Source organism: Rhinoderma darwinii, chromosome 1, assembly GCF_050947455.1.
Source record: "Rhinoderma darwinii isolate aRhiDar2 chromosome 1, aRhiDar2.hap1, whole genome shotgun sequence".
Taxonomy (NCBI): domain Eukaryota; kingdom Metazoa; phylum Chordata; class Amphibia; order Anura; family Rhinodermatidae; genus Rhinoderma; species Rhinoderma darwinii.
In genome coordinates this window covers 621,236,393-621,261,131 of record NC_134687.1, presented here as the reverse complement: position 1 = coordinate 621,261,131, position 24,739 = coordinate 621,236,393, and the positions used below count along the sequence as shown (strand labels likewise).

Genomic DNA, 24,739 nt, shown 5'->3' with positions numbered 1-24,739 from the left:
AGCGCAGAGACAGAGAGCGCAGAGACAGAGAGCGCAGAGACAGAGAGCGCAGAGACAGAGAGCGCAGAGACAGAGAGCGCGACAACTATAAAAGCAACCATTATCTCTCACCCTCTGGAGTGAGCTTGGGCTCATAGGCTTTCCTTTTCTTCTGACGTTCTTTCTTTTTCATTCGCCGAGCAACTGAAGGGAGAAAAATAAAGCAGTTAATAATCAGAAAATTACTGATTAAAATAGTCATAAATAGTCTGTAAACATTTGATACGATTTCATGTACCCCCCCCCCCCCTGCTGTAAAATATTACGGATAGTTGAAGTGTCTAGAGTTTTGTATACACATAAGTGGCACAAGACCAGAAGAGCAGTCCCATAATACAAACCAGGGAATCCAAGGCGCTGAATATTCATGATCATTTACAATAAAGGATACAGGATCGCCGCCATAACAACATAAACGTGATCATATTTAGGCTATTTTCACACGACCGTTAAAAACATCCGTTTTCAATACAATGTAGTTCCATGGATGTATTCACATGGCCGTCCAAAAATAGAACATGTATACACAAATAGATATTACCCATGAAAAATCATTAGTATCGGTTCCGGCTTGAGGAATAAACGAGAAGTGGTTTTTTTGTACAACATATTTTAGGAATGGCTAAAGGTTCTAACATTCAATAAATCCTAAAGCTCCCCATACACATTAGACTAAAGTCGCCCGGACCAGCCGATTTTAGTACCGACTTTCCCCTGACAGCAGAAGTCCTTTGTTGCCATTGGAGATAAGCAGCCGCCAGGAGCCTGTCAGCGGCTTAGTTTGGACTACGGGTGAGTCGTGAGGAATAGCGAACTAAAGTGCTTGTCCACCTTAACAGCCAGCTATATAGTCTTACCATCGCTGAGGCTTGGAGGTGGAGAATCTTCCATATCAGAGTCTTCAGGGCTACGCTCCCTGTACCGACTGCTTCGTCTATTATCATTCCCGCTCCGTCTGTGATCCCCTGAACTTCGTCGCTCTCTATCTTCACATTTCCACTCCTGATCAACTTTATCCTTTTTGTGCCGTTTCTTAGAAGCTGAAGAAAAAAACGTATTACACAAGTTACACATCACAGAACAAATCACAGGAAACCGTTCTGAAATGGCCCGGACAGCAGAGTCGACTCTTACGTTCAAATTCTTCTTCACTTGCGTTATCATCGGAGCTAATCTCTGCGTATTTGGGCTTCTCGTTTACTGTACTCCGCTTCCGTTTGTTCATTTTCACACGTTCACAGATTGGCATGGATGACTCGATCTCTGCCACCAGCTCAGGCGGTAGTTCCTTCAGGACAGATTGGTCAATGCCCCCTGCACAAACATGAAATATAATTATCACCGCATCCTTGGTGTTACATTATTCTATCAAGCAGAGGATGGCTGGACAGCGCTGTGTCATATTCTGACAAATAAAACCCCAGAAACCAAAATGTATTATAGGCTCTTGTTTTCACAATGCGCTTAAAAGGCTGGTCTAGACATATAAGTATACTCTGCCAGCTGATAGCTCCGATACAATGTGGATACATCTCGGCATAGGACACAGATCTGTGCTATAGATGGGTTTTCCCAGAATCAAAATAAAATATTTGTTCACAGGATAGGTGATAACATTCTGATCTCTGGGGGCTCCACCAAGCGCCAGCCGCTTCATTCAATGTCTATGAGAAAGACTAAAAACAGCGCTGTACTCATCTGAATGGAGCGGCAGCGCATAGTGCTCGACCATTGCTTCATTCAATTTCCTCCTTACTGCAGTTGAGCAGTGAGGAGGAGAAGGATATTTGGGACCCACGTTCTCACGATCAGTGGGGGTCCCAGCGATCAGAAATTTATCACCTCTACTGTGGATAGGTGAGCATTTTCTGGTACAAGCCCTGTAAGTGGACAGGAGATTGTATACTCTTAAAGAGGCTCTGTCACCAGATTCTCAAATCCCTGTCTCCTATTGCATGTGATCGGCGCTGCAATGTAGAGAACAGTAACGTTTTTTGTTTTTTTTAAACGTTCATTTTTGGCCAAGTTATGAGCTATTTTATATTTATGCAAATGAGGATTGAAATGGACAACTGGGCGTGTTTTTTTCCGTATGTCCAACTGGGCGTGTATTGTGTTTTTAACTGGGCGTGTTTACTTGTTTTACTAACTGGGCGTTGTGGAGAGAAGTGTATGATGCTGACGAATCAGTGACCAATCAGCGTCATACACTCCTCTCCATTCATTTACACAGCACATAGTGTTCTTACTAGAACGATGTGCAGCCACATACACAAGTGTCCTGATAATGAATACACATGACCTCCAGCCTGGACGTCATGTGTATTCACAATCCTGACACTTCTGAATCTTTTCTGTGACATTCCAGCAAGCTGCGCGTAATCTCACGAGATTACGAGGTAAACGAGATTTCGTTTCCCTTGCTGGAAATCTCACAGAAAAGATTCAGAAGTGTCAGAATTCTGAATACACATGACGTCCAGGCTGGAGGTCATGTGTATTCATTATCAGGACACTTGTGTATGTGGCTGCACATCGTTCTAGTAAGAACGATGCTGCTGTGTAAATGAATGGAGAGTAGTGCATGATGCTGATTGGTCACTGATTCGTCAGCATCATACACTTCTCTCCACAACGCCCAGTTAGTAAAACAAGTAAACACGCCCAGTTAAAAACACAATACACGCCCAGTTGGACATACGAAAAAAAACACGCCCAGTTGTCCATTTCAAACCTCATTTGCATATATATATATAAAATAGCTCATAACTTGGCCAAAAATGAACGTTTTTAAAAAAAACAAAAAACTTTACTGTTCTCTACATTGCAGCGCCGATCACATGCAATAGGAGACAGGGATTTGAGAATCTGGTGACAGAGCCTCTTTAAAGGCTATGTCCACCCTCGTAACAATGTTTTGTTTTTTTCTATTGTCTCAATGCATCTAAAATAAAAAATGACGCTACTCTGCAATAGGTCTTAATTATCGTGTCTACAGCTCCTAAGCAGACCTATGCAAGTCCATGGTAATAGACAGCAAACAACCCCTGTGTAGTCGTATCCTGCAGTCACACTTCCATCTGTCCCCTACTTTATGCAAACGTAAATTCTGCAGGATACTAAGAAGTAGGGAATAGATGGAAGGAAGTCTTGACTGCAGGACTACATAGGGTTTGTTTGTTGTCTGTTACCATGGACACAAGTAGGTCTGCAAAGTATCTGTAAAAACAAAACAATAGGAAACTTTTAAACAAAACATACTGAAAAGTCCCTTCATTTTTCACACACTGGGACAAAAATGGTTGTGAAGGTGTAGCCTTAAAAATTAAAAAAAAAAAAACCTCATCTGTTGATCTTGAAATTTGTAAGGATAAGTAACCTTTCATAAACATGAAATCTGATGGCGGAAAACAGTCTACAGATCCATCTAGTCTGCCCTTTTTGTGTGTATATGGTCATATTTTTTTGCATAAATATTTTCCGTCTTAACATTTTCAACAACAGTCATGTCTCTCCCAGCAGTACAGACAAAAGACTGGACTATACTAATTATTATTATTAATAACTTAATCCAATATCTTATTTGCACCATATTCCTCATGTATTTGAAGCTCTGAACTCCACTTCAACATAATTACAAGTTAACATTTCGGCACCACTAGGGGGAGCCATCCGCTTACAGCCGAATATGGATGCTATTGAGCCTCACACTTTATGGCAGTCAATCATACTACCTGCTCTAAGAGCAAACATCGGCAACGAATACTATAGATGCCTGATTCTAGAAGAGTGCTCCAGACTCCACCAATGTTATAAATCTACACTCGACACATGATCTGCACATGATACTGGTGGAAATGCCTCCACCGCTATTAGTGATAATTCATTTATTGTTCTGCAACAGCGTGAAAAATAACCAGACTGTCAATGAAAAGTATACCGGTACCAAGAACCACAGAGAGCCATCAATAACCGAGTAATAATACATGACATTGTGTACGCCTGGTCAGACAGTCCAATGTCATCTGTGTCAACACATCCGCTGCCATCGCTTTATGCGGTCACTGGGAGGGTTAATCATATACAGGCAGGAGACCGATCGTCCTCAGTAAATCAATATAGTCACACACCAATATACACCAGATAAAAGCCTCTCAGACATGACCAGGTTTAACCCAGAGGACGTAGATTCAGAAGCCGCTTCACCTACACATAAATTTATAAACACACTGCATTACTTATATGGATCCGGAGTTGCAGTATTCTCGTCAAAGCTGCATTCATCATTTTGCAGGTTGTTATTGGAGACCGTCAGCAAGCTTCAAGTGAACAGGTTGCAGCTATACAGTGGTCGTAGCCACCCGCTTCCCGCAACAACGCCTTGCATAGCTTCCGGCAACCGGGGGCAGCTGATCTGTGAGGGTCCGGGTGTCAAACCCCACAGATCATATACTGATGACCTATCCTGTGGATGGGCCATCAGTATGAAAAACAGCCCCAACCTTGACAACCCCTCTAACGCCATTTACACGGGCCAATTGTCAGGCGAACAAGCATTTGTATGAACGCTCGTCCCCAAATATTCTTCTGTGTATGTGGGGCCAACGCTTATTTCATCATTTATGCTGCCCTGAAAATCATGGAAAATCACCCGTTAAGGCCCCATGCACACGACAGCAAAAAACCTCCGTTTTTGCGGACCGCATTTGCGGTCCGCAAAAACGGAGCCATTCACTTTCATTGAACACTGACACCTTTCCGTAGCACTACGGAACGGTGTCAGTGCCGTGGAAATGTTCCGGGAATTATGGAACATGTCCGTTCTTTCGCATTTTGCGGGCCGTGCTCCCATACTTTGTATGGGAGCACGGCCCGAAAATGCGGCTGTCAGTCAGCAACCGGCCGTGCCCGCAATCGCGGGCCGTGATTGCGGGCACGGTCGTGTGCATGGGGCCTAACACAGGAAGATCTGCTGCTGCCATTATGTGTTAACGATCATTCATCCCCATACAGTTATTGACCCGTGTAAAGGACCTTTAAACGAGCGCCGATCTGTAATGATCAGTGATCGACGCTTGTTATGTGAACATCTACCCCTGTAAACCCATATATAGTTTTTCCTACATCCCGATTAACCCGTTAGTGACCGGCCCATCGTGTTTCTACGTCGGTCACTAACGGGCCTTATTCCAATGCCATAGACTTTTTACGTCGCGGCATCGGAATAAGTTTACAGAGCAGGGAGCTGTCAAATCTCCCTGCTGTCAGCTGCTAGAGGCAGCTGAGGGCTGGGAGCGTCCCTGCTCTGCCGTGTGAGATCGATATTAGTATCGATCTCACACGTTTAACCCCTCAGATGCGGTGCTCAATAGTGAGCACCGCATCTGAGTGGTTTTGGAGAGAGGGAAGGAGCTCCCTCTATCCCCCACCGACACCCGGCGATACGATCGCCGAGTGTCTATGTCTGCGATGGCAGCCGGGGGCCTAATAAAGGTCCCCAGGTCTACCTGTAGTGTATGCCTGCTAGATCATGCCTCTGGCATGACCTAGCAGATGCCTGTCCGTTTTAAACGGACAGGCATAATACACTGCAATACAAAAGTATTGCAGTGTATTATAAATGCGATCGCAGAATCGCATATTATAGTCCCCTAGTGGGACTAGTAAAAAAGTTTAAAAAAAGTTTAAAAAAGTTAATAAAAAAAAAATGTGAAAAAAAATGAAAACCCAGCTTTTCCCCTTATAAACTGCTTTACTATTAAAAAAACAAAATATAGTAAAAAAGTTACACATATTTGGTATCGCCGCGTCCGTAACGACCCCGACTATAGATCTATTACATTACTTAACCCGCACGGTGGACGCCGTAAAAAAAATTAATAAAAAACTATGGAAAAATTGCTGTTTTCTGTGAATACTGACTTTAAAAAAATGTAATAAAAAGAGATCAAAAAGTCGCATCTACTCCAAAATGGTACCAATAAAAACTACAAGCCGTCCCGCAAAAAAAAAGCCCTCATACGACCGCATCGGCGGAACAATAAAAACGTTACGGCTCTTCAAATATGAAGACACAAAAACAAATAATTTTGAAAAAAAAGCGTTTTTATTGTGTAAAAGTAGTAAAACATACAAAAACTATACAAATTTGGTATCATTGCAATCGGAACAACCCGCTGAATAAAGTTATTGTGTTATTTATACCACACGGTAAACGGCGTAGATTTAGGACGCAAAAAAGAGTGGCGAAATTTCAGATTTTTTTCTATCCCCCCCCCAAAAAAAAGTTAATAAAAGTTAATCAATAAATAAGATGTACCTCAAAATGGTGCTATTAAAAAATACAACTTGTCCCGCAAAAAACAAGACCTTATACAGCGATGTAGACGCAAAAATAAGAAGGTTATAGCTCTTGGAATGCGACGATTGAAAAACGTAAAAAATAGCTTGGTCATTAAGGTCCAAAATAGGCTGGTCATTAAGGGGTTAATGTACAGGGTCTAGGGTAAGGCAAGCTCTGTGCAGATAACGGAGCCTTATATAAAGGAATGCTGGGAGATTTTAGCCTTGAAGTATTATATAGGATGTAATTACTGTAACGTAGGGAATCTGTCCCCAGTTTTGACCTGTCAAAACTGCGGACAATGCTATATAGAGCACAGGTAGAGCAGCGCAAACATACCTGTAGGGTTGTCACGATACCAGAATTTGGACTTCGACATCGATACTTAGAGCAGTATTGCGATACTCGATACCAAAACGATACTTTGCCAACAATAAAAATGTCCTTCCGTTTTCGGATGTGAGGCACGAGGTGTTATCAATTTTGAACCTCCACGTGCCTCAAGTTAATTGTAATTAACCCCATCATGTACCTCACACATTAACCCAATGTTGTCCATTATGACTGAGCGAGGTACATGATGGGATCATTTACTAGAATGCTTATAATGGGCAACATTGGGTTAATCTGTGAGGGTTGATTACAATTAGAACTTATTCACATGGCTGTGTTTGGTCCATGATATACGGACAATGTGTCGCCCGCATTTCCCGGACCAGACAGTTCAGGAAGCCGGGCTCCTAGCATCAGTTATCTATGCTAGGAGTCACTGCTTCCCCTTGCGAGTACAGTCCCCTACTGAAAACATGAGAACATAACACTTCACCCTCACATTATAAGTGACCATCATTTCCCTCACATAATGGCAACATTGGGGTTAATGTGGATCACATTAACCCCAAGGTTCCTCAATGCTGGCTGCAAAAAATACTAGTGCCTACTATAGAGCCTTTATTTCAATCATTTGCTCTGCTCTAACGAATACCTGCCTAGGGCTGGTCTGTCACTACACGGCAGCGCGGTCCTGATTCCACACTAGTACGTTTTAGAACCCCATTCCGGTCGCATTTAATACATTATTTTTGTGACCATTTTCTTTGGCGTACAGCCCTCGAAATGGACCTCATTTTACAGTACCGGATGTAAAAACAAGCAATGCACTGTGGTAAAGGGCCGAGAGCATAGCGGGTACAGTCGCTGACCAGCACTATCTGGCAATACACAACACATGGTCCTGTCTGACAGCAGTATTAAGGCATTTATCGATAATGAAGCATGGCCACCCTCGTCACATTTCTCTACTGCACATCTCGATCCATTTATTTTTTACTTTATTATTACTATTATTATATTACTACAACTTTCAATGGTCTATGGACAGTAACGTAGACCTCGGCCAGAGCGCTGCGGATGCTCTGGCCGGGGACTCCGTAGTTAAAAGGCCATTACATCACTGTCCATATATGGACAGGGACGTTAGGGGCTTCCCCCTGGGCAAAGCGCTACCTGATGCCCTTCCCAGGTATTCCAGCCCTGTGAAAGCTCCCCGAGGTATACGTTGAACGTAAACCTGTAACAGATGCCATAAAGTGGCATTGATCACACACAGATTCCCATGAAAAAAAAAAAAGCTGCACGGTACAAGGTGTTTTTTTTGGTGGGATCCCTCAGGATGGAATAGCGTAGTCTACTACATTTACTCCATCCTCCAAAAGAAAAACTGATGTATACCAGCCTGGCAGAGGCCAAATGGACACTCTTTTGGACTCCGTCAGGCTAATGGAGCCCTATGGGCACGTTTAGAGTATACGTCAGGACCTTTCCCAACGTACACACTAAACGTAGTGACAAAATGTGATGTGAACATAGCCTAAGCCAGAGGGGTATGGCAGCAGCTTATTCCTCTTTCCCTGTTGACATAAGCCACTGGGCGTGCCCGCTTCTGGGGGTCGGGATACAATTGTCTTGCGGCCGACGGTAATTTCAGGTGCATGTCTACAGACAAGAAAACTGTCCATGAATCAGACATCAGATGCTGAACAGTTTCCACTTTTTTTTTTACTACTTACATTTCTGTTCTGTAAAATAAAATCACTTTTCTTCTCCATCTGATTACAAACTACATAAAACCAGCGAACAGACCAGGCCGACATGTAACATTGTGCGCCTTGTTAATGAATTATTAATATTATGAGTTGCCCATTGTCTGCAGCCGAGAAAGCCGACAGATCAAAAAACACAATCACCATCAATAATTAATTAACCTCTACATCTCTCTCTATATACCTCTACATCGCTATACATCATTGCACACTACATCTCTCTCTATATACCTCTACATCGCTATACATCATTGCACACTACATCTCTCTCTATACCTCTACATCGCTATACATCATTGCACACTACATCCGGCCGCTCGTGTTGTTGTTATGATGATCCTCGGCACAGCAGCCGCACGTTCACACCACGTGCTGCCTGTTTTCCCAGGATGTCGCCCTCGTGTGGTGAAGAGCGGAATACAAACAAACTCTCCCCATGCACACTATACAGGGAGCGCTTTCGGTTTTGGTTAACTATATCATGTCCATAAAGTGTCTATACGCCGATCTACATGCGGGCTAGCGCCGCCTAGTGGTCATTCCCCGGTGTGCGCCGCGCTCGCTCTATAAATATAGTATCACGATGGCATCTCCGTGTAGATGATTTTGAATGAGAAAAGAAGATCTACAGGACAGACACAGCAGTGCTCATCATCAGAGCGGGCACCAAGTACACAGGGCAGAGGCCTGTAATCAGCAGAGCAGTGCCATGGAGGGGGTAGTACCGTGTCAGCTCTGCTACACATCCTCCCCATTGTGAGCTCTCACTATATCACTATGCTGCGGAGCGGTGTTCTTTCTCTAGCACAATATAGTAAGAGGTTGTGACAGGTGGGGGTCACTACACAGATGATGTATAAAACTGACAGCAAAGTAAAGGTGCCCATACACATTAGATGAAAGCCTGACAACGTGGTTGATTACAGTAGGACCAGCCGAGACTCCACCGACATCTGGATTGCGAAATGCCAGAGTCTGTTCCCGCTGGAGACAAAGCCGCTAACCAGGGGCGTAACTAGGAAAGACTGGGCCCCATAGCAAACTTTTGACTGGGGCCCCCCCTCCCCTGGGTGTCACACAACCCCCCCCCCTTGTAGATAGTGCCTTTTTTACAGCCCCCCCCCCCCCCTGTAGCTAACGCCATACAGCCCCCCCCCCTCTGTAGATAGCGCCATACATCCCCCTGTAGAGAACGCCATACAGCCCCCCCTGTAGATAACGCCATACAGCCCCCCCTGTAGAGAACGCCATACAGCCCCCCCTGTAGAGAACGCCATACAGCCCCCCCTGTAGAGAACGCCATACAGCCCCCCCTGTAGAGAACGCCATACAGCCCCCCCTGTAGGGAACGCCATACAGCCCCCCCTGTAGGGAACGCCATACAGCTCCCCCCCTGTAGGGAACGCCATACAGCTCCCCCCCTGTAGGGAACGCCATACAGCTCCCCCCCTGTAGGGAACGCCATACAGCTCCCCCCCTGTAGGGAACGCCATACAGCTCCCCCCCTGTAGGGAACGCGATACAGCTCCCCCCCTGTAGGGAACGCCATACAGCACCCCCCCTGTAGGGAACGCGATACAGCTCCCCCCCTGTAGGGAACGCCATACAGCCCCCCCTGTAGAGAACGCCATACAGCTCCCCCCCTGTAGGGAACGCCATACAGCCACCCCCCCTGTAGGGAACGCCATACAGCTCCCACCCTGTAGGGAACGCCATACAGCTCCCCCCCTGTAGGGAACGCCATACAGCCACCCCCCCTGTAGGGAACGCCATACAGCCCCCCCTCCCAAAAAAATGCGACCTACAGTGTGTCCTACAAAATACATGTATCCCCTCTCCACAGGATCTCCACAGGATAGGGGATACATGAGTGATCGCTGGCAGCGATAGGGAGAACGGGGGACTGAAAGTCCCCTGAACTTCTCCATGACAAACCTCTGACTTCCGGCGTCTGCACAGCTCAATAAAAATGAAAGGAGCGCTGGTCACGCATGCGCACAAGCACGACCGGCGCTCCATTCATTTCTACGGAGCTGCCGACACAGACCCCCGGAAGTCCGAGGTTTGTGATGGAGAACTTCAGGGGACTTTCAGTCCCTCGTTCTCCCTATCAATGCCAGCGATCACACATGTATCCCCTGTCCTGTGGAGATCCTGTGGAGAGGGGATACATGTCCTGTGGAGAGGGGATACGTGTCCTGTGGAGATCCTGTGGAGAGGGGATACGTGTCCTGTGGAGATCCTGTGGAGAGGGGATACGTGTCCTGTGGAGAGGGGGATACATGTCCTGTGGAGAGGGGGATACATGTCCTGTGGAGAGGGGGATACATGTCCTGTGGAGAGGGGGATACATGTCCTGTGGAGAGGGGGATACATGTCCTGTGGAGATCCTGTGGAGAGGGGGATACATGTCCTGTGGAGATCCTGTGGAGAGGGTATACATGTCCTGTGGAGATCCTGTGGAGAGGGTATACATGTCCTGTGGAGAGGGGGATACATGTCCTGTGGAGAGGGGGATACATGTCCTGTGGAGAGGGGGATACGTGTCCTGTGGAGAGGGGGATACGTGTCCTGTGGAGAGGGGGATACATGTCCTGTGGAGAGGGGGATACATGTCCTGTGGAGAGGGGGATACGTGTCCTGTGGAGAGGGGGATACGTGTCCTGTGGAGAGGGGGATACGTGTCCTGTGGAGAGGGGGATACGTGTCCTGTGGAGAGGGGGATACGTGTCCTGTGGAGAGGGGGATACGTGTCCTGTGGAGAGGGGGATACGTGTCCTGTGGAGAGGGGATACGTGTCCTGTGGAGAGGGGGATACATGTCCTGTGGAGAGGGGGATACATGTCCTGTGGAGAGGGGGATACATGTCCTGTGGAGAGGGGATACATGTCCTGTGGAGAGGGGATACATGTCCTGTGGAGAGGGGGATAAATGTCCTGTGGAGAGGGGGATACATGTCCTGTGGAGAGGGGGATACGTGTCCTGTGGAGAGGGGATACGTGTCCTGTGGAGAGGGGATACATGTCCTGTGGAGAGGGGGATACATGTCCTGTGGAGAGGGGATACATGTCCTGTGGAGAGGGGGATACATGTCCCTCGTTCTCCCTATCAATGCCAGCGATCACACATGTATCCCCTGTCCTGTGGAGATCCTGTGGAGAGGGGATACATGTCCTGTGGAGAGGGGATACGTGTCCTGTGGAGATCCTGTGGAGAGGGGATACGTGTCCTGTGGATAGGGGGATACATGTCCTGTGGAGAGGGGGATACATGTCCTGTGGAGATCCTGTGGAGAGGGGGATACATGTCCTGTGGAGATCCTGTGGAGAGGGGGATACATGTCCTGTGGAGATCCTGTGGAGAGGGTATACATGTCCTGTGGAGATCCTGTGGAGAGGGGGATACATGTCCTGTGGAGAGGGGGATACATGTCCTGTGGAGAGGGGGATACATGTCCTGTGGAGAGGGGGATACATGTCCTGTGGAGAGGGGGATACATGTCCTGTGGAGAGGGGGATACATGTCCTGTGGAGAGGGGGATACATGTCCTGTGGAGAGGGGGATACATGTCCTGTGGAGAGGGGGATACATGTCCTGTGGAGAGGGGGATACATGTCCTGTGGAGAGGGGATACGTGTCCTGTGGAGAGGGGATACGTGTCCTGTGGAGAGGGGGATACGTGTCCTGTGGAGAGGGGGATACATGTCCTGTGGAGAGGGGGATACATGTCCTGTGGAGAGGGGGATACATGTCCTGTGGAGAGGGGGATACATGTCCTGTGGAGAGGGGATACATGTCCTGTGGAGAGGGGATACATGTCCTGTGGAGAGGGGATACATGTCCTGTGGAGAGGGGGATACATGTCCTGTGGAGAGGGGGATACATGTCCTGTGGAGAGGGGGATACATGTCCTGTGGAGAGGGGATACGTGTCCTGTGGAGAGGGGATACATGTCCTGTGGAGAGGGGGATACATGTCCTGTGGAGAGGGGATACATGTCCTGTGGAGAGGGGATACATGTCCTGTGGAGAGGGGATACATGTCCTGTGGAGAGGGGGATACATGTCCTGTGGAGAGGGGATACATGTCCTGTGGAGAGGGGGGGGGGGGGGGGATACATGTCTTTTGCTCTATTTTGCGCCTTCAGGACCAGACACCGTTTAGCCATTTTTAGCACGTGTTAGTTAAATGGCTATAACTTTTTTATTTGTTGGGCTAACGACGTGATTTTTGCGAAGTTTTTTCCGTAGACAATGCAGGTTTCATTTTTTATCGTTTTTATATGCACGTTTTTTGCTATTTTAGAATTTTTATTCATAAAGTTTGAAAATAATAGTAAAAACAGAAGCTTTTTTACATTTCAGCTATTTTTTTTTTGGTAATAACATCGTTTTACCCTAAAATAGACCTTTTATTTGTGATCGCCACTGTCTACCGTAAATTGTAATATATTACATGTCTATATTAGGGCAATTGGGTCAGCGCTAGCGTTACAACAATGATTGGCGGGGGGGGGGGAACGTTTTTTTTTTGGGGTGGGTATTTTATGTGTATTTATTATTTAATTTTTTTTGCACTTGACTTTACTATTTTTTTATTACTATGGTCAAAAAAGACCTTTGGGGAACTTTATATATATTTTTTTCTCTCTTTTACACCATGTTTCTGCACAGCAGCCCCAGTTACAGGGGAAATCAGCCCTCTCATAGTGACGATTGTCACTAATAGGGCTGTGGTGGGTCTAGTAAGACTGACAGCCGGAGACCCGACATTCAGCTGCCCGATCGCGCAGGCAGCAAGTTAAACCCTGAGCCGTAGAAAGTCTATGGCTCGGGTTTTAAGGACCCGTCCCTGACCGCTGGCCGTAAAAATACAGCCAGCGGTCGGGAACCAGTAAATGGCAGAGCGGGGAGATACCTCCCTGCTCTGCCGTAGTGTTCAGTGGCGTCCCGCTGTAGCAGCCATAGCGGCTGCTAGCGGAGCCTCCGGCCATGGTGGGGGCACGTGCCGGCGGGCGACACGGGCCCCCTCATGCCGCGGGCCCCGTAGCAGCCGCTACTGCTGCTACGGCGGTAGTTACGCCACTGCCGCTAACATAGAAATCATGCGGGCTCGGCGGAGAGGATGGAGGGGGAACAGATGTCACCAATCGACCGTTCAGCCGACGGCTATATAAAGTGTATGGGCAGCTTACAACTACTATGAAGGCAATGTCACACGTGTGTGCGTGCGTGCGTCCGGGCCGTAGACACGATTCGCAAAAAAATAGGACATGTCCTATTTTTCGCATTTACGGAGCGTGCTCCTTATCACTGTGCGCACGGTTCACAAAGGTGGGTGACACTCTGCGGGCAGTCTGCTGACCGTACATACGGCACGATTGTGTGCATCACCTCTCCTGACTGGTCTGTTTTAGTAAATACTTGTATTCTCCATGATGTAACAATTCTGGAGCATCTTATCTCATAGCTCTGCGTTGCATCGTTCCTCTATTATTCCTCCTAGAAATGTATGAATAAATGGACAACTGGGTGTTGTCATCCTGCTTGTCGAAGGGCCATGTCCCTACAGTCTCAGGCCCCATGCACACGACCGTAAAAAAACTCAGTTTTTGGGGACCGCAATTTCGGTCCACAAAAACGGACCTATTCACTTTCATTGAACGCGAACACCTTTCCGTAACACTACGGAAGGGTCTCCGTGCCGTGGAAATGTTCCGGGAATTATGGAACATGTCCGTTCTTTTGCATTTTGCAGGCAGTGCTCCCATACTTTGTATGTGAGCACGGCCCGAAAATGCGGATGTCAGTCGGCAGCCGGCCGTGCCCGCAATCGCGGGCCGTGATTGCGGGCACGGTCGTGTGCATGGGGCCTCACTTTGTCAGCCCTCATTGGACAGTGTCTGTGCAGTGACACTTCCAATTGGTTAAGGCCTCGTGCACACTTACGTCACCGTTTTCACGGTCGCTTTTGACGGGTCCGTGAACCCGTTTTAGCGGCCGTGTGGTGTCCATGTGCACTCCGTATTTCCGTGCGCCGAGCATGGTACTGTCCAGGGTGACAGTACCATGCTCTGCGCGCGGAAAAAATAAAATTTTAATGTAATAAAAAAAATAAGTTCATACATACATTCCTCCTGTTCGGCCTCCAGCGATGACGTTCAATCCATGTCGCCGCTGCAGCCAATCACAGGCTGCCGCGGCCTCGGCAGCCAATCACAGGCTGCCGCGTCACAAAAGAAGGTCGGACTGGAGGAAGAAGAGGGACTCGTCACCAAGACAACGACCGGGTACGTATGAAATGCTTTTTATTTTATTTATAATCAGCAGCCTCTTTTCTCTATCAGTGATTGATAGAGACAAGTGGCTGCCGATTAGTGTAATATTTTTCTAATGTTTTTCTGCCCGCCCGGCGGTTGCTAGGCAACGGCTCCATCACACACGGACGGCACACGGATGCCTTCCGTGTGCCTCCAGTTTTTTTGACGGCCCCATTGACTTGCATGGGCCTCACGGTCACGGATTCTTGGACCAAAGTAGGACATGCTCTACTTTGGAACGGAACGGAGCAACGGGACCGTCAAAAAAACTGAAGTGTGCATGGCCCCATTGAAATGAATGGGTTCAGGGTGCTATCAGTGACAAAGACGGATAGCACCCTGAAGGAAGAAACTGAAGTGGGCATGAGGCCTAAACCCAGCTGTCAATTTCTTCAGACATTTTAACCCCTTTCCCCCTGCTTGCATTCTGGGCCCTAATGACCAAGCCATTTTTTACGTTTTCCATTGTCACGTTCGAAGAGCTATAACTTTTTTATTTTTGCGTCGACATCGCCGTATAAGGTCTTGTTTTTTGCGGGACAAGTTGTATTTTTTAATAGAACCATTTTGGGGGACATATAATTAATTCATTAACTTTTCTTACATTTTTTTCGGGAGGGATAGAAGGAAACCTGAACTTTCACCACTTTTTTTGCGCCCTAAATCTACGCCGTTTACCGTGTGGTATAAATAACATAACTTTATTCAGCGAATTGTTACGATTGGAAAGATACCAAATTTGTATAATTTTTGTATGTTTTACTACTTGCATAGTAAAAACTCTTTTTAAAATTATTTGTTCTTGCGTCTCCATAATCAAACATGATTAACAATAAAGTGCAATATAATAATACAAAATAGAAGTATTACAAGGTAATAAGGTACTACCTTAAGGCTATGTTCACACAGAGTATTTTGCCGAGTTTTTTGACGCGGAAAGCGCGTCGCAAAACTCGGCAAAAACGGCCCTAAAATGCCTCCCATTGATTTCAATGGGAGGCGTCGGCGTCTTTTTCCCGCGAGCAGTAAAACTGCCTCGCGGGAAAAAGAAGCGACATGCCCTATCTTTGGGCGTTTACGCCTCTGACCTCCCATTGACTTCAATGGGAGGCAGAGAAAGCGTATTTCGCGCTGTTTTATGCCCGCGACGCTCAATGGCCGCGGGCGAAAAACGGCGTGAAAATCGCCGCAAAAATCGGCGTGCAGGGAGAGGAATATCTGCCTCAAACTTCCAAACGGAATTTTGAGGCAGATATTCCTCCTGCAAAATACTCCGTGTGAACATAGCCTAATTCTCCCAGCTGTAACTCTTATTATTATAATTGACACTTTATTGCATATTTGTGTATTCCATGTGATTACTGTCAGATGTGTAGATCTGATACTCCACTATTGATTTACATATTTTTCACATGTTCTGTATTAATTGTAATACTTCTATTTTGTATTATTATATTGCACTTTATTATTAATCAGGTTTGATTATCTTACATTGCCTGTTTGTACTTTTGCACACAATATAAATGCTTTGAGCGCACACATTCAATGGGAAGGTGAAGCGTTGCCTGTATGTTGGGTGAATACATTTTGGATTTTTCTATATCATTGGAGTGCTGCCTCTTTTGGATTGTGGTCTAATCTCGCTTTGAGGTATTGGCAGGATTCCTCGGAGGATAGCCCCCACTACATGCTACAAGTGCAGCTCCTAGATCTCGTTTGTTTCTTTTATCCAATCAGATGTTTAGCTGACAGCCATCTCTCCTGACCCCTCCATAAACAAGCAGCGTGGGATCTATCTAGTGAATGTTTTTTTTTTTTACTTCTGAGCCGTCAGACACTTCTCTCCGGGGAAGTTTCAGCCATATAGAAACCCAATGTTCCGATCCTTCCTTGCGCCAATGTCAGAATCCCAGGGAGTCACGCTGCCCCCATATGCCTAATAAGCACGACCGTGACTGCCGCCCGTGATCCGTGGAAAGTTAGGACATGTCCTTTCTTTACATGGATTGGAGAGTCGGGTCAGTTTTCACAGACCCGATTCATCCACTAAAGTGAATGGGTCTGTGAAAACCATCGGGTGTCACGCAGTTGCCACGAAAAACGGCCTGATTAGCACTTGGGCTTACATATGGCCAATCACACCATAAACATCAGGCCACGACCAAATAAGACTAAAAAATAATCCAACACAGAGGAATGAGGAGATTGCTGGTTATAGTTGTGAGGAGCTCAGTGACTATTAATGTGACACTGTCTTTTTACAGCAGGTTAGAAGTGAAGTGTACGCCACCCATAAGATCAGTAGTAATGCGGTTGTCTGCTTTAGAAAACCTATTCTCAAATACTCTATTAGAAGATTCTGACTTAGGCCGGATTCACACGAGTGTGTTCGGTCCGTGATATACAGTCCGTATGTCGGCCACATTTCCCGGACTGAGCACACTGCAGGGAGCCGGGCTCTTAGCATCATCGTTATCTATGACGCTAGGTGTCCCTGCCTCTCCGCGGAACTACTGTCCCGTACTGAATACATGATTACAGTACGGGACAGTTGTCCCGCATCGAGGCAGCAACTCCTAGCGTCGTACATAACTATGATGCTAGGAGCCCAGCTCCCTGCAGTGTGCTCAGTTGTGGGAAATACGGCCGACCTGTGGACCGCATATCACGGACTGAACACACTCGTGTGAATCCGGCCTTACTAGATGAGCGTCCCCCGATCAGGACCCTCAACTATTAGCCAGAGCAGCTACAAAGAGTCTCTCGCTCTGGAGGCTCTGGCGCGTTGGTGCATTACACAAACAGCCCATTGATTTCAATGAACGGCGTAATGCTCAATCTCCCGGATGGTGGCGCTGCAGGGAAATTGATCAGAGTCTAGCAGGACGACATCGATCAGCTTTTGATTAGGGGACTCTTCTAACAAAGGCATTGCCCAAAGCAAGGAACCCCTTTAAAGAGGATCTGTCGCCAATACTATGTATCCAGTGTAAAGGATGCAAAGTGTGGGGACCGGTCCGCTCTACTATTAGCCTAAAGGGCTTTTTTTTTGCCACCATAAACCAACGTATAAAAAATAGACCACACACTTTAACAAGCTAGTGTGATGGGATGAACAGAAATGTAAACTGTACGCCGGGCCTTACCACCCAGTATCAGAGACGCTGACCAGAGATCTGAATTAGGCCATGTTCACACGTGGTGGATTTGTGGTAGAATTTCAGTGCGGATTCGTCATTGAAAATCTGCAACAAGCTAAAGCACACCGGAAGAGAGTGTGGCTTATAAAATCCTGATCACACACAGTAATAAGATAAAGGTCAGCTGATTTAAGGGTATTCTGTGGTCTTATCCTCCTTACTCTCTTGTAAGACGGGAGATTCTTGGCAAAAGTTTTTAGGAAGAATGCCACAATTCGGGGTGTTCTCTGGCTTTTTTTGCAGCAAAGGAATGCTGCGACCAGATGTTGGCTTGAAGTCATTGGGGAAATCTATAATGCGCTATAAACATGGCATTTGTGACGCAAGCCTGGCTGTGGCATTTTTTTCCAGAATTTAGTGCCATTTTTCTCCCATAAACAGCCAGAGATTCTTTTTTTCTTCTTCTTAGCCTCTTCAAAAAACCGCAACCATCAACGTGTTGCATTTTTTATGGCGTATGAGAAATTTTTGCATTAAATGGTTTACAATGAGGAAAAACTACACCTAAAAACAAACCGTAGGTAGTAAAATACACTATTTGGACTAGGGATGCATCGAAACTTCGATATAGTTTCGATGCCGTGCTCCCTGAAACGGTTCGATACCATTATTTCATGCATTCCGATACGAAGCAGTGCGGCCGCCTAGCTCAGTATAGTAATACATGCGTGTAGTTAGAGCAGGGCTGCGGTTGTGTGATCCAACCATTGCCCCGCTCCTGAGTCCTGCCAAGTGCGCATGCGGTCAGAATGATGTGTTGCGACCGGCGCTGCACTAATGATTGCTGGCACTGAAGACAGAACATGGAGGCCGCACACTGAAAAACACCCCCTTGTTCTGTCTTCAGTGCCTGCGCCGCTGCGCATTAGTGAAGCGCCGGTGCTCTAACGGTAGAGATCAGAGAAACCTCTTCTCTCCGCCGTTGTTCCCCTGAATGCTGCGATCAATGCTGACCGCAGCATTCAAGGGGTAAATGAGAAAAGGGGATTCCCTTTGGATCGAGGGACATACCATATATGGGCAGACAGCCCAGGGTCCATTGAAGGACCCCAGGGCTGTCTGACCATATTTCTTGTTAGGACATACGGAGGTATGTCCTAACAACTGCCTGTGTACTATCAGTATATAGATATATGCCAGTACAGTAAAGTTAAAAAAGAGAAAAGTAAAAAAAGAAAATAGGTAATGTTAAAAAAAAAAAAAAAAAAAACATTTTTTTTTTACAATAAACAGTCTCAATACATAAAATCTACACATATCCTGTATCGTCGCAACCGTAATAGCACATTTATAGTGTCATTCATGTTTACGCTGTTATAAAATAAAAAACTGCCTTTTTTCACCCGTTAATTGGAGGCACAAGGTATTATCAATTTTGAACCTCCTCACATTAATAGTAATTAACCCCATAACGTTCCTCACACATTAACCCAATGTCGTCCATTATGACTGAGGAACATGATGGGGTTAATCAGAAAATGGAAGAACCTTTTTTGTTATTATTATTGTTGGAAAAGTATCGTTTTGGTATAGAGTATCGCAATACTACACAAAGTATACACAACCCTAATTTGGACAAAAAGTTCATACTGCTTTTTATTGTCAAGCAGAAAAAAATCTGCCTCAAAATTCCTTCAGGATTTTTGAGGCAGATTTTAACCACAGATTTTAACCACAGGGCTAATCTGCCTGTGGTTAGTGGCGCAGTTTTCACGGCTGAATACGGCACGGAAAGCGCATCAAGAAGTGTCACGTCACGATTTTCGACAGGACGGTTTCCCATTGAGGACAACAGGAGGCTTGTTATAAGCGGTTTTCAGGCTGATTCCGATGCAGAAAACGCTTCAGAATTAGCGCAAACAAAACTGCGGGGACTTTTTTCTGCGTTTTGTCCGCAGTTCAGTGAGGGCATATAGATCTGATCTTTAGGCGATAGTTTATATAAAATACCACAATATGTAAGAACTCTAACAACTTTTCAGAACTTTGTCCGTCATCTCAACAAAGACCACCAGTCAGTCTCTCTCCAGCCCAAAAATGGAAGACAACAGGGAAAAATACACTGCTATGTTGACACAATGTGGCACGGGTGCTTTTTTTCAGTGCAGATATTTTAAATTTATTGCACCAAAATACCTCCCATTCAATTTATTGGCGCTTGTGGAAGTCTTGGATGTGTTGTAGGTAGTAGCGATGTCACGATACCAGAATTTGGACTTCGATACCGATACTTCGTTTAGTATTGCGATTTCGATACCAAAACGATACTTTGCCAACAGTAATAAAAAAAAAAAGTTCTTCCGTTTTCTGATGTGAGGCGCGAGGTGTGATGCTGAATTTATCCTCCACGTGCCTCACATTAATAGTAATTAACCCCATCATGTTTCTCAGTCATAATAGGTTAATGTGTGAGGTACATGATGGGGTTATTACTATTAATGTGAGGCACATGGAGGTTAAATTCATCATCACACCTCGTGCCCCACAATAAGTGATAGAAAGCAGTTTTTATTTTATTTTTTTGACATCGTACACATCATAAATGATGCAAAAAAATTGTTGTGCAGGTTATTACGGCCGCGCCAATACCGAATATGTGTATATCATGTATTGAGACTTATTTTAATGTTTATTGTAAAAAAGGTGAATGTGTATTTTTATTTTATTTAACATTACTTTATATTTTTACTTTATTTTTAAACTTTAATATACTGGCATATATCAGATATATGCCAGTACATTAGCCTGTGTATGTATAGTACACAGGCAGTTGTTAGGACATACCTAAGTATGCCCTAACAACAGGAAATATGGTAAGACGGCCCTGGGGTCCTTCAATGGACCCTGGGCTGTCTGCCCATATATGGTATGTCCCTCAATCGCGTCACAGGGATTCCTGTGATGCGATTTTGGGGCATCCCCCCTTCTCACTTCCTCTTGAATGCTGCGTTCAGCTTTGATCGCAGCATTCAGGAGAATAGCAGTGCAGATGAGAGGCTTCTCTGATCTCCGCCAGCGGGACTGCGGCTGTTTAATACAGCCATTGCCCCGCTCCTGACAGGACGTGCGCGCGGTCAGCCTGAGGTGATGCGGCCGGTTGCTGCACTAATGGACAGGACAGAAGATGGGGGTGTTTTGTAGTGCGCCCGCCATATTCGGACTTCGGTGTCGCCGCTGATTAGTGCAATGCTGGCCGCATCACTTCATGCTGATCGCGCACTTGTCAGGACTCCGGAGCGGGATAATGACTGTATTACACAGCCGCAGCTCCGCTCTCATACATTCATGTGTTACAATTAGGGATGCACGATGCATCGAAACGTCAATACTGTTTCGATACTCTGCATCCCCAAACGGTTCGATACCGTTGTTTCATGTATTTCGATACTGAGCTGCGCAGCCGCATTGTAACACATGAATGTATGAGAGCAGGGCTGCGGCTGTGTAATACAGTCATTGCCGCGCTCCTGAGTCCTGATAACAAGTGCGCAGGGTTAGGATGATGCGATGCACTAATGAGCGGCAGCACTGAAAACAGAACATTTCGGACGCACTACAAGACACCTCCATGTTCTGTCTTCAGTGCCTGTGTCAGGAGCGGGGCAATGGCTGTATTACACAGCCGCAGCCCCGCTGGCGGAGATCAGAGAAACCTCTCATCTCCACCGCTATTCCCCTGAATGCTGTGATCACAGCGGACTGCAGCATTCAGGGGAAAGTGAGAAGGGGGATGCCCCTTGGATCGCATCACATGGAATTCCTGTGACGCGATTGAGGGACATACCATATATGGGCAGGCAGCCCAGGGTCCATTGAAGGACCCCAGGGCTGTCTTACCATATTTCCTGTTGTTAGGGCATACTTGGGTATGTCCTAACTGCCTGTGTACTATCAGTACACAGGCTAATGTACTATAATATAGATATATGCCAGTACATTAAAGTTTAAAAAAATAAAGTAAAAACAAAGTAATGTTAAATTTACACCTTTTTTACAATAAACATGAAAATAAGTCTCAATACATAATATACACATATTCGGTATTGGCGCGGCCAAAATAACTGTCACAACAATTTTTTTGCATCATTTATGATGTGTACGCTGTAAAAATAAAAAAATAAAAACTGCTTTCTATCACTTATTGTGGGGCACGAGGTGTGATGAATTTAACCTCCATGTGCCTCACATTAATAGTAATTAACCCCATCATGTACCTTACATATTAACCCATTATGACTGAGAAACATGATGGGGTTAATTACTATTAATGTGAAGCACATGGAGGTTAAATTCATCACACCTCGCGCCTCACATCAGAAAATGGAAGAACTTTTTCTTTTTTTATTATTGTTGGCAAAGTATCGAAATCGCAATACTAAACGAAGTATCAGTATCGAACCATACCGAAGAAAGAGAGCTATAGCGTCTAAGTATACAAGAATATATAAATTTTATTGATAGAAAATAACATACATTTAAAAACACATCATAAGAAGACTCTAGTACTAATACCGTGGTATACAATACAGCACAGGACAAAATACAACAAAGGAGTGGTATGTTAGGGCAGACCCAAATTCACTAACCATACAATAAAGTATATGTGATAACTCACCCAAGTGGGTCATGTACTGCTAGTTTCTCGATGTCCTAATGTTTATGTGGCAACAGTGGATAAATGCCTGGCCAAAATATAGCGACATAGGGAAACTCAGTACTTGTATGGTAATCAGTTATAGTGATGCTGTCTTACCCATTAAAGAGTGAAAATCTCACGATATGTCCGTGCTGGAAGGTCCACAGTACAACCCCAACGCGCGTTTCGCTACCCCCTGAGGAAGCCAAAGGTAGCGAAACGCGCGTTGGGGTTGTACTGTGGACCTTCCAGCACGGACATATCGTGAGATTTTCACTCTTTAATGGGTAAGACAGCATCACTATAACTGATTACCATACAAGTACTGAGTTTCCCTATGTCGCTATATTTTGGCCAGGCATTTATCCACTGTTGCCACATAAACATTAGGACATCGAGAAACTAGCAGTACATGACCCACTTGGGTGAGATATCACATATACTTTATTGTATGGTTAGTGAATTTGGGTCTGCCCTAACATACCACTCCTTTGTTGTATTTTGTCCTGTGCTGTATTGTATACCACGGTATTAGTACTAGAGTCTTCTTATGATGTGTTTTTAAATGTATGTTATTTTCTATCAATAAAATTTATATATTCTTGTATACTTAGACGCTATAGCTCTCTTTCTTCGGTATGGTTCTATAATTATGGAGCAGTCTACTTGATATAATATGGGGGGAAGTTGGTTCTCCAAACTTTACCTAGCCTGTAACCAACATATGCTTAGAGTTTATCTATCTAGAAGTATCAGTATCGAAGTCCAAATTCTGGTATCGTGACATCCCTAGTTACAATACGGAGCTGTGCGGCCGCACAGCTCAGTCTCGAAATACATGAAATAACGGTATCGAACCGTTTGGGGATGCACAGTATTGAAGTTTCGATGCATCGTGCATCCCTAGTTGTGGGCATCCATCAGGGATTCTCAGAATATTTTTGCATTTTGCAAATTTCAAACTGGAAAATATTAGATTGTCCGAGTATTTTATACAGGAATCCAAATTATAATACGCAACACATCAAACATTCCACACAAGAAGATGATACAAGCACGAGAAAGTAAGTGAACCTGTTTACAAGCGATTACCTAGGACAATGTACAAATCCAAAAACGGCCGGGCAGTGCGGGTCCCTCAAGTCACAATCATACAATACGGCTCGGCGCAGTCAGAGGGCGCTGCACTGAGTACATGCACATAAAGCGATAAGGAATAAGCAATTAGAACAATACACAATAGTATGAAGCATAGGACGACACAGGTCTCACCCATCAAGCAGGTACAAAAACCTAATAAACCACTAATCTACGCACATCACAGACAAGGGGAATTCCAACTGTAAAGAGGATTACAGGCAAGTCAAATGATAGGTGCAGGGGGAGGGGGCAGCGCTAACAGGACTGCGCAGCTTACATTCAGGTACGACCATATTGTACATAACAAATCCCCTTACTGCAAATTCTGTCATTTGCTCCTCACTTGCTTCTTAGCATCAGGACAGTGGATCTGTCCTCATACTATGGTGTTCTGCGTAAGGGCAGTATAGCATGGGGACAGGTCTGCTGCACACTATTAGCCAAGGGGCACTAAAAACATAGTAGAAGCGAACAAAAGAGAGCCGCTGTATTCATGAGAGAGGGATGTACACCATCTGGGGGAGGTTTATTACGTCTCATGCACGCGGCCGTAGATTTTTTGCCCATGTGCTATCCAAAATTTTGTGGCTAGCACATTGAACCATTCAATTCTATGGCCCCATGCACATGACCGTGATGTTCACGGATCCGTGTGGGGGAAACGAAACAGAGTTGCAAAAACTCAGGACAAGTCATGTTACGGTCCAGTTTTGCGACTTCACAAACCGGTGACAATTTTATTTCGTTGCGGTTCTGAGAATCCCGATTACACAGGGATGCAGAACAAGTTTTCTTGTGTACAAATGGACCGCAATAGATCTGTGGTTTTGCGGCCTGCTAAACCACTATGGTTGCGTGCATCAGGCCGAAGTCAGACAGAATTAAACCTTGACAGGCAGAAACGTCACCAAATCTATCACCGTGACAAACTTGGTGTGATAAGCGCGACGAATCTTGTCA

The 24,739-nt window shown here is 45.5% G+C and overlaps 1 protein-coding gene across 1 annotated transcript in view; it reads right to left on the bottom strand.

Moving 5' to 3' along the window:
* The window catches only part of NIPBL (NIPBL cohesin loading factor), a 63,446-nt gene that overhangs the window by 22,370 nt on the left and 16,337 nt on the right, over nt 1-24,739 (bottom strand). Inside the window, exons 10-12 of the mRNA XM_075847595.1 lie at nt 1,174-1,353; nt 897-1,079; nt 112-183 (exon numbers count right to left, since the gene is read on the bottom strand). Coding sequence (XP_075703710.1) covers nt 112-183; nt 897-1,079; nt 1,174-1,353 — 435 coding nt within the window. The remainder of the gene's footprint in view (nt 1-111; nt 184-896; nt 1,080-1,173; nt 1,354-24,739) is intronic.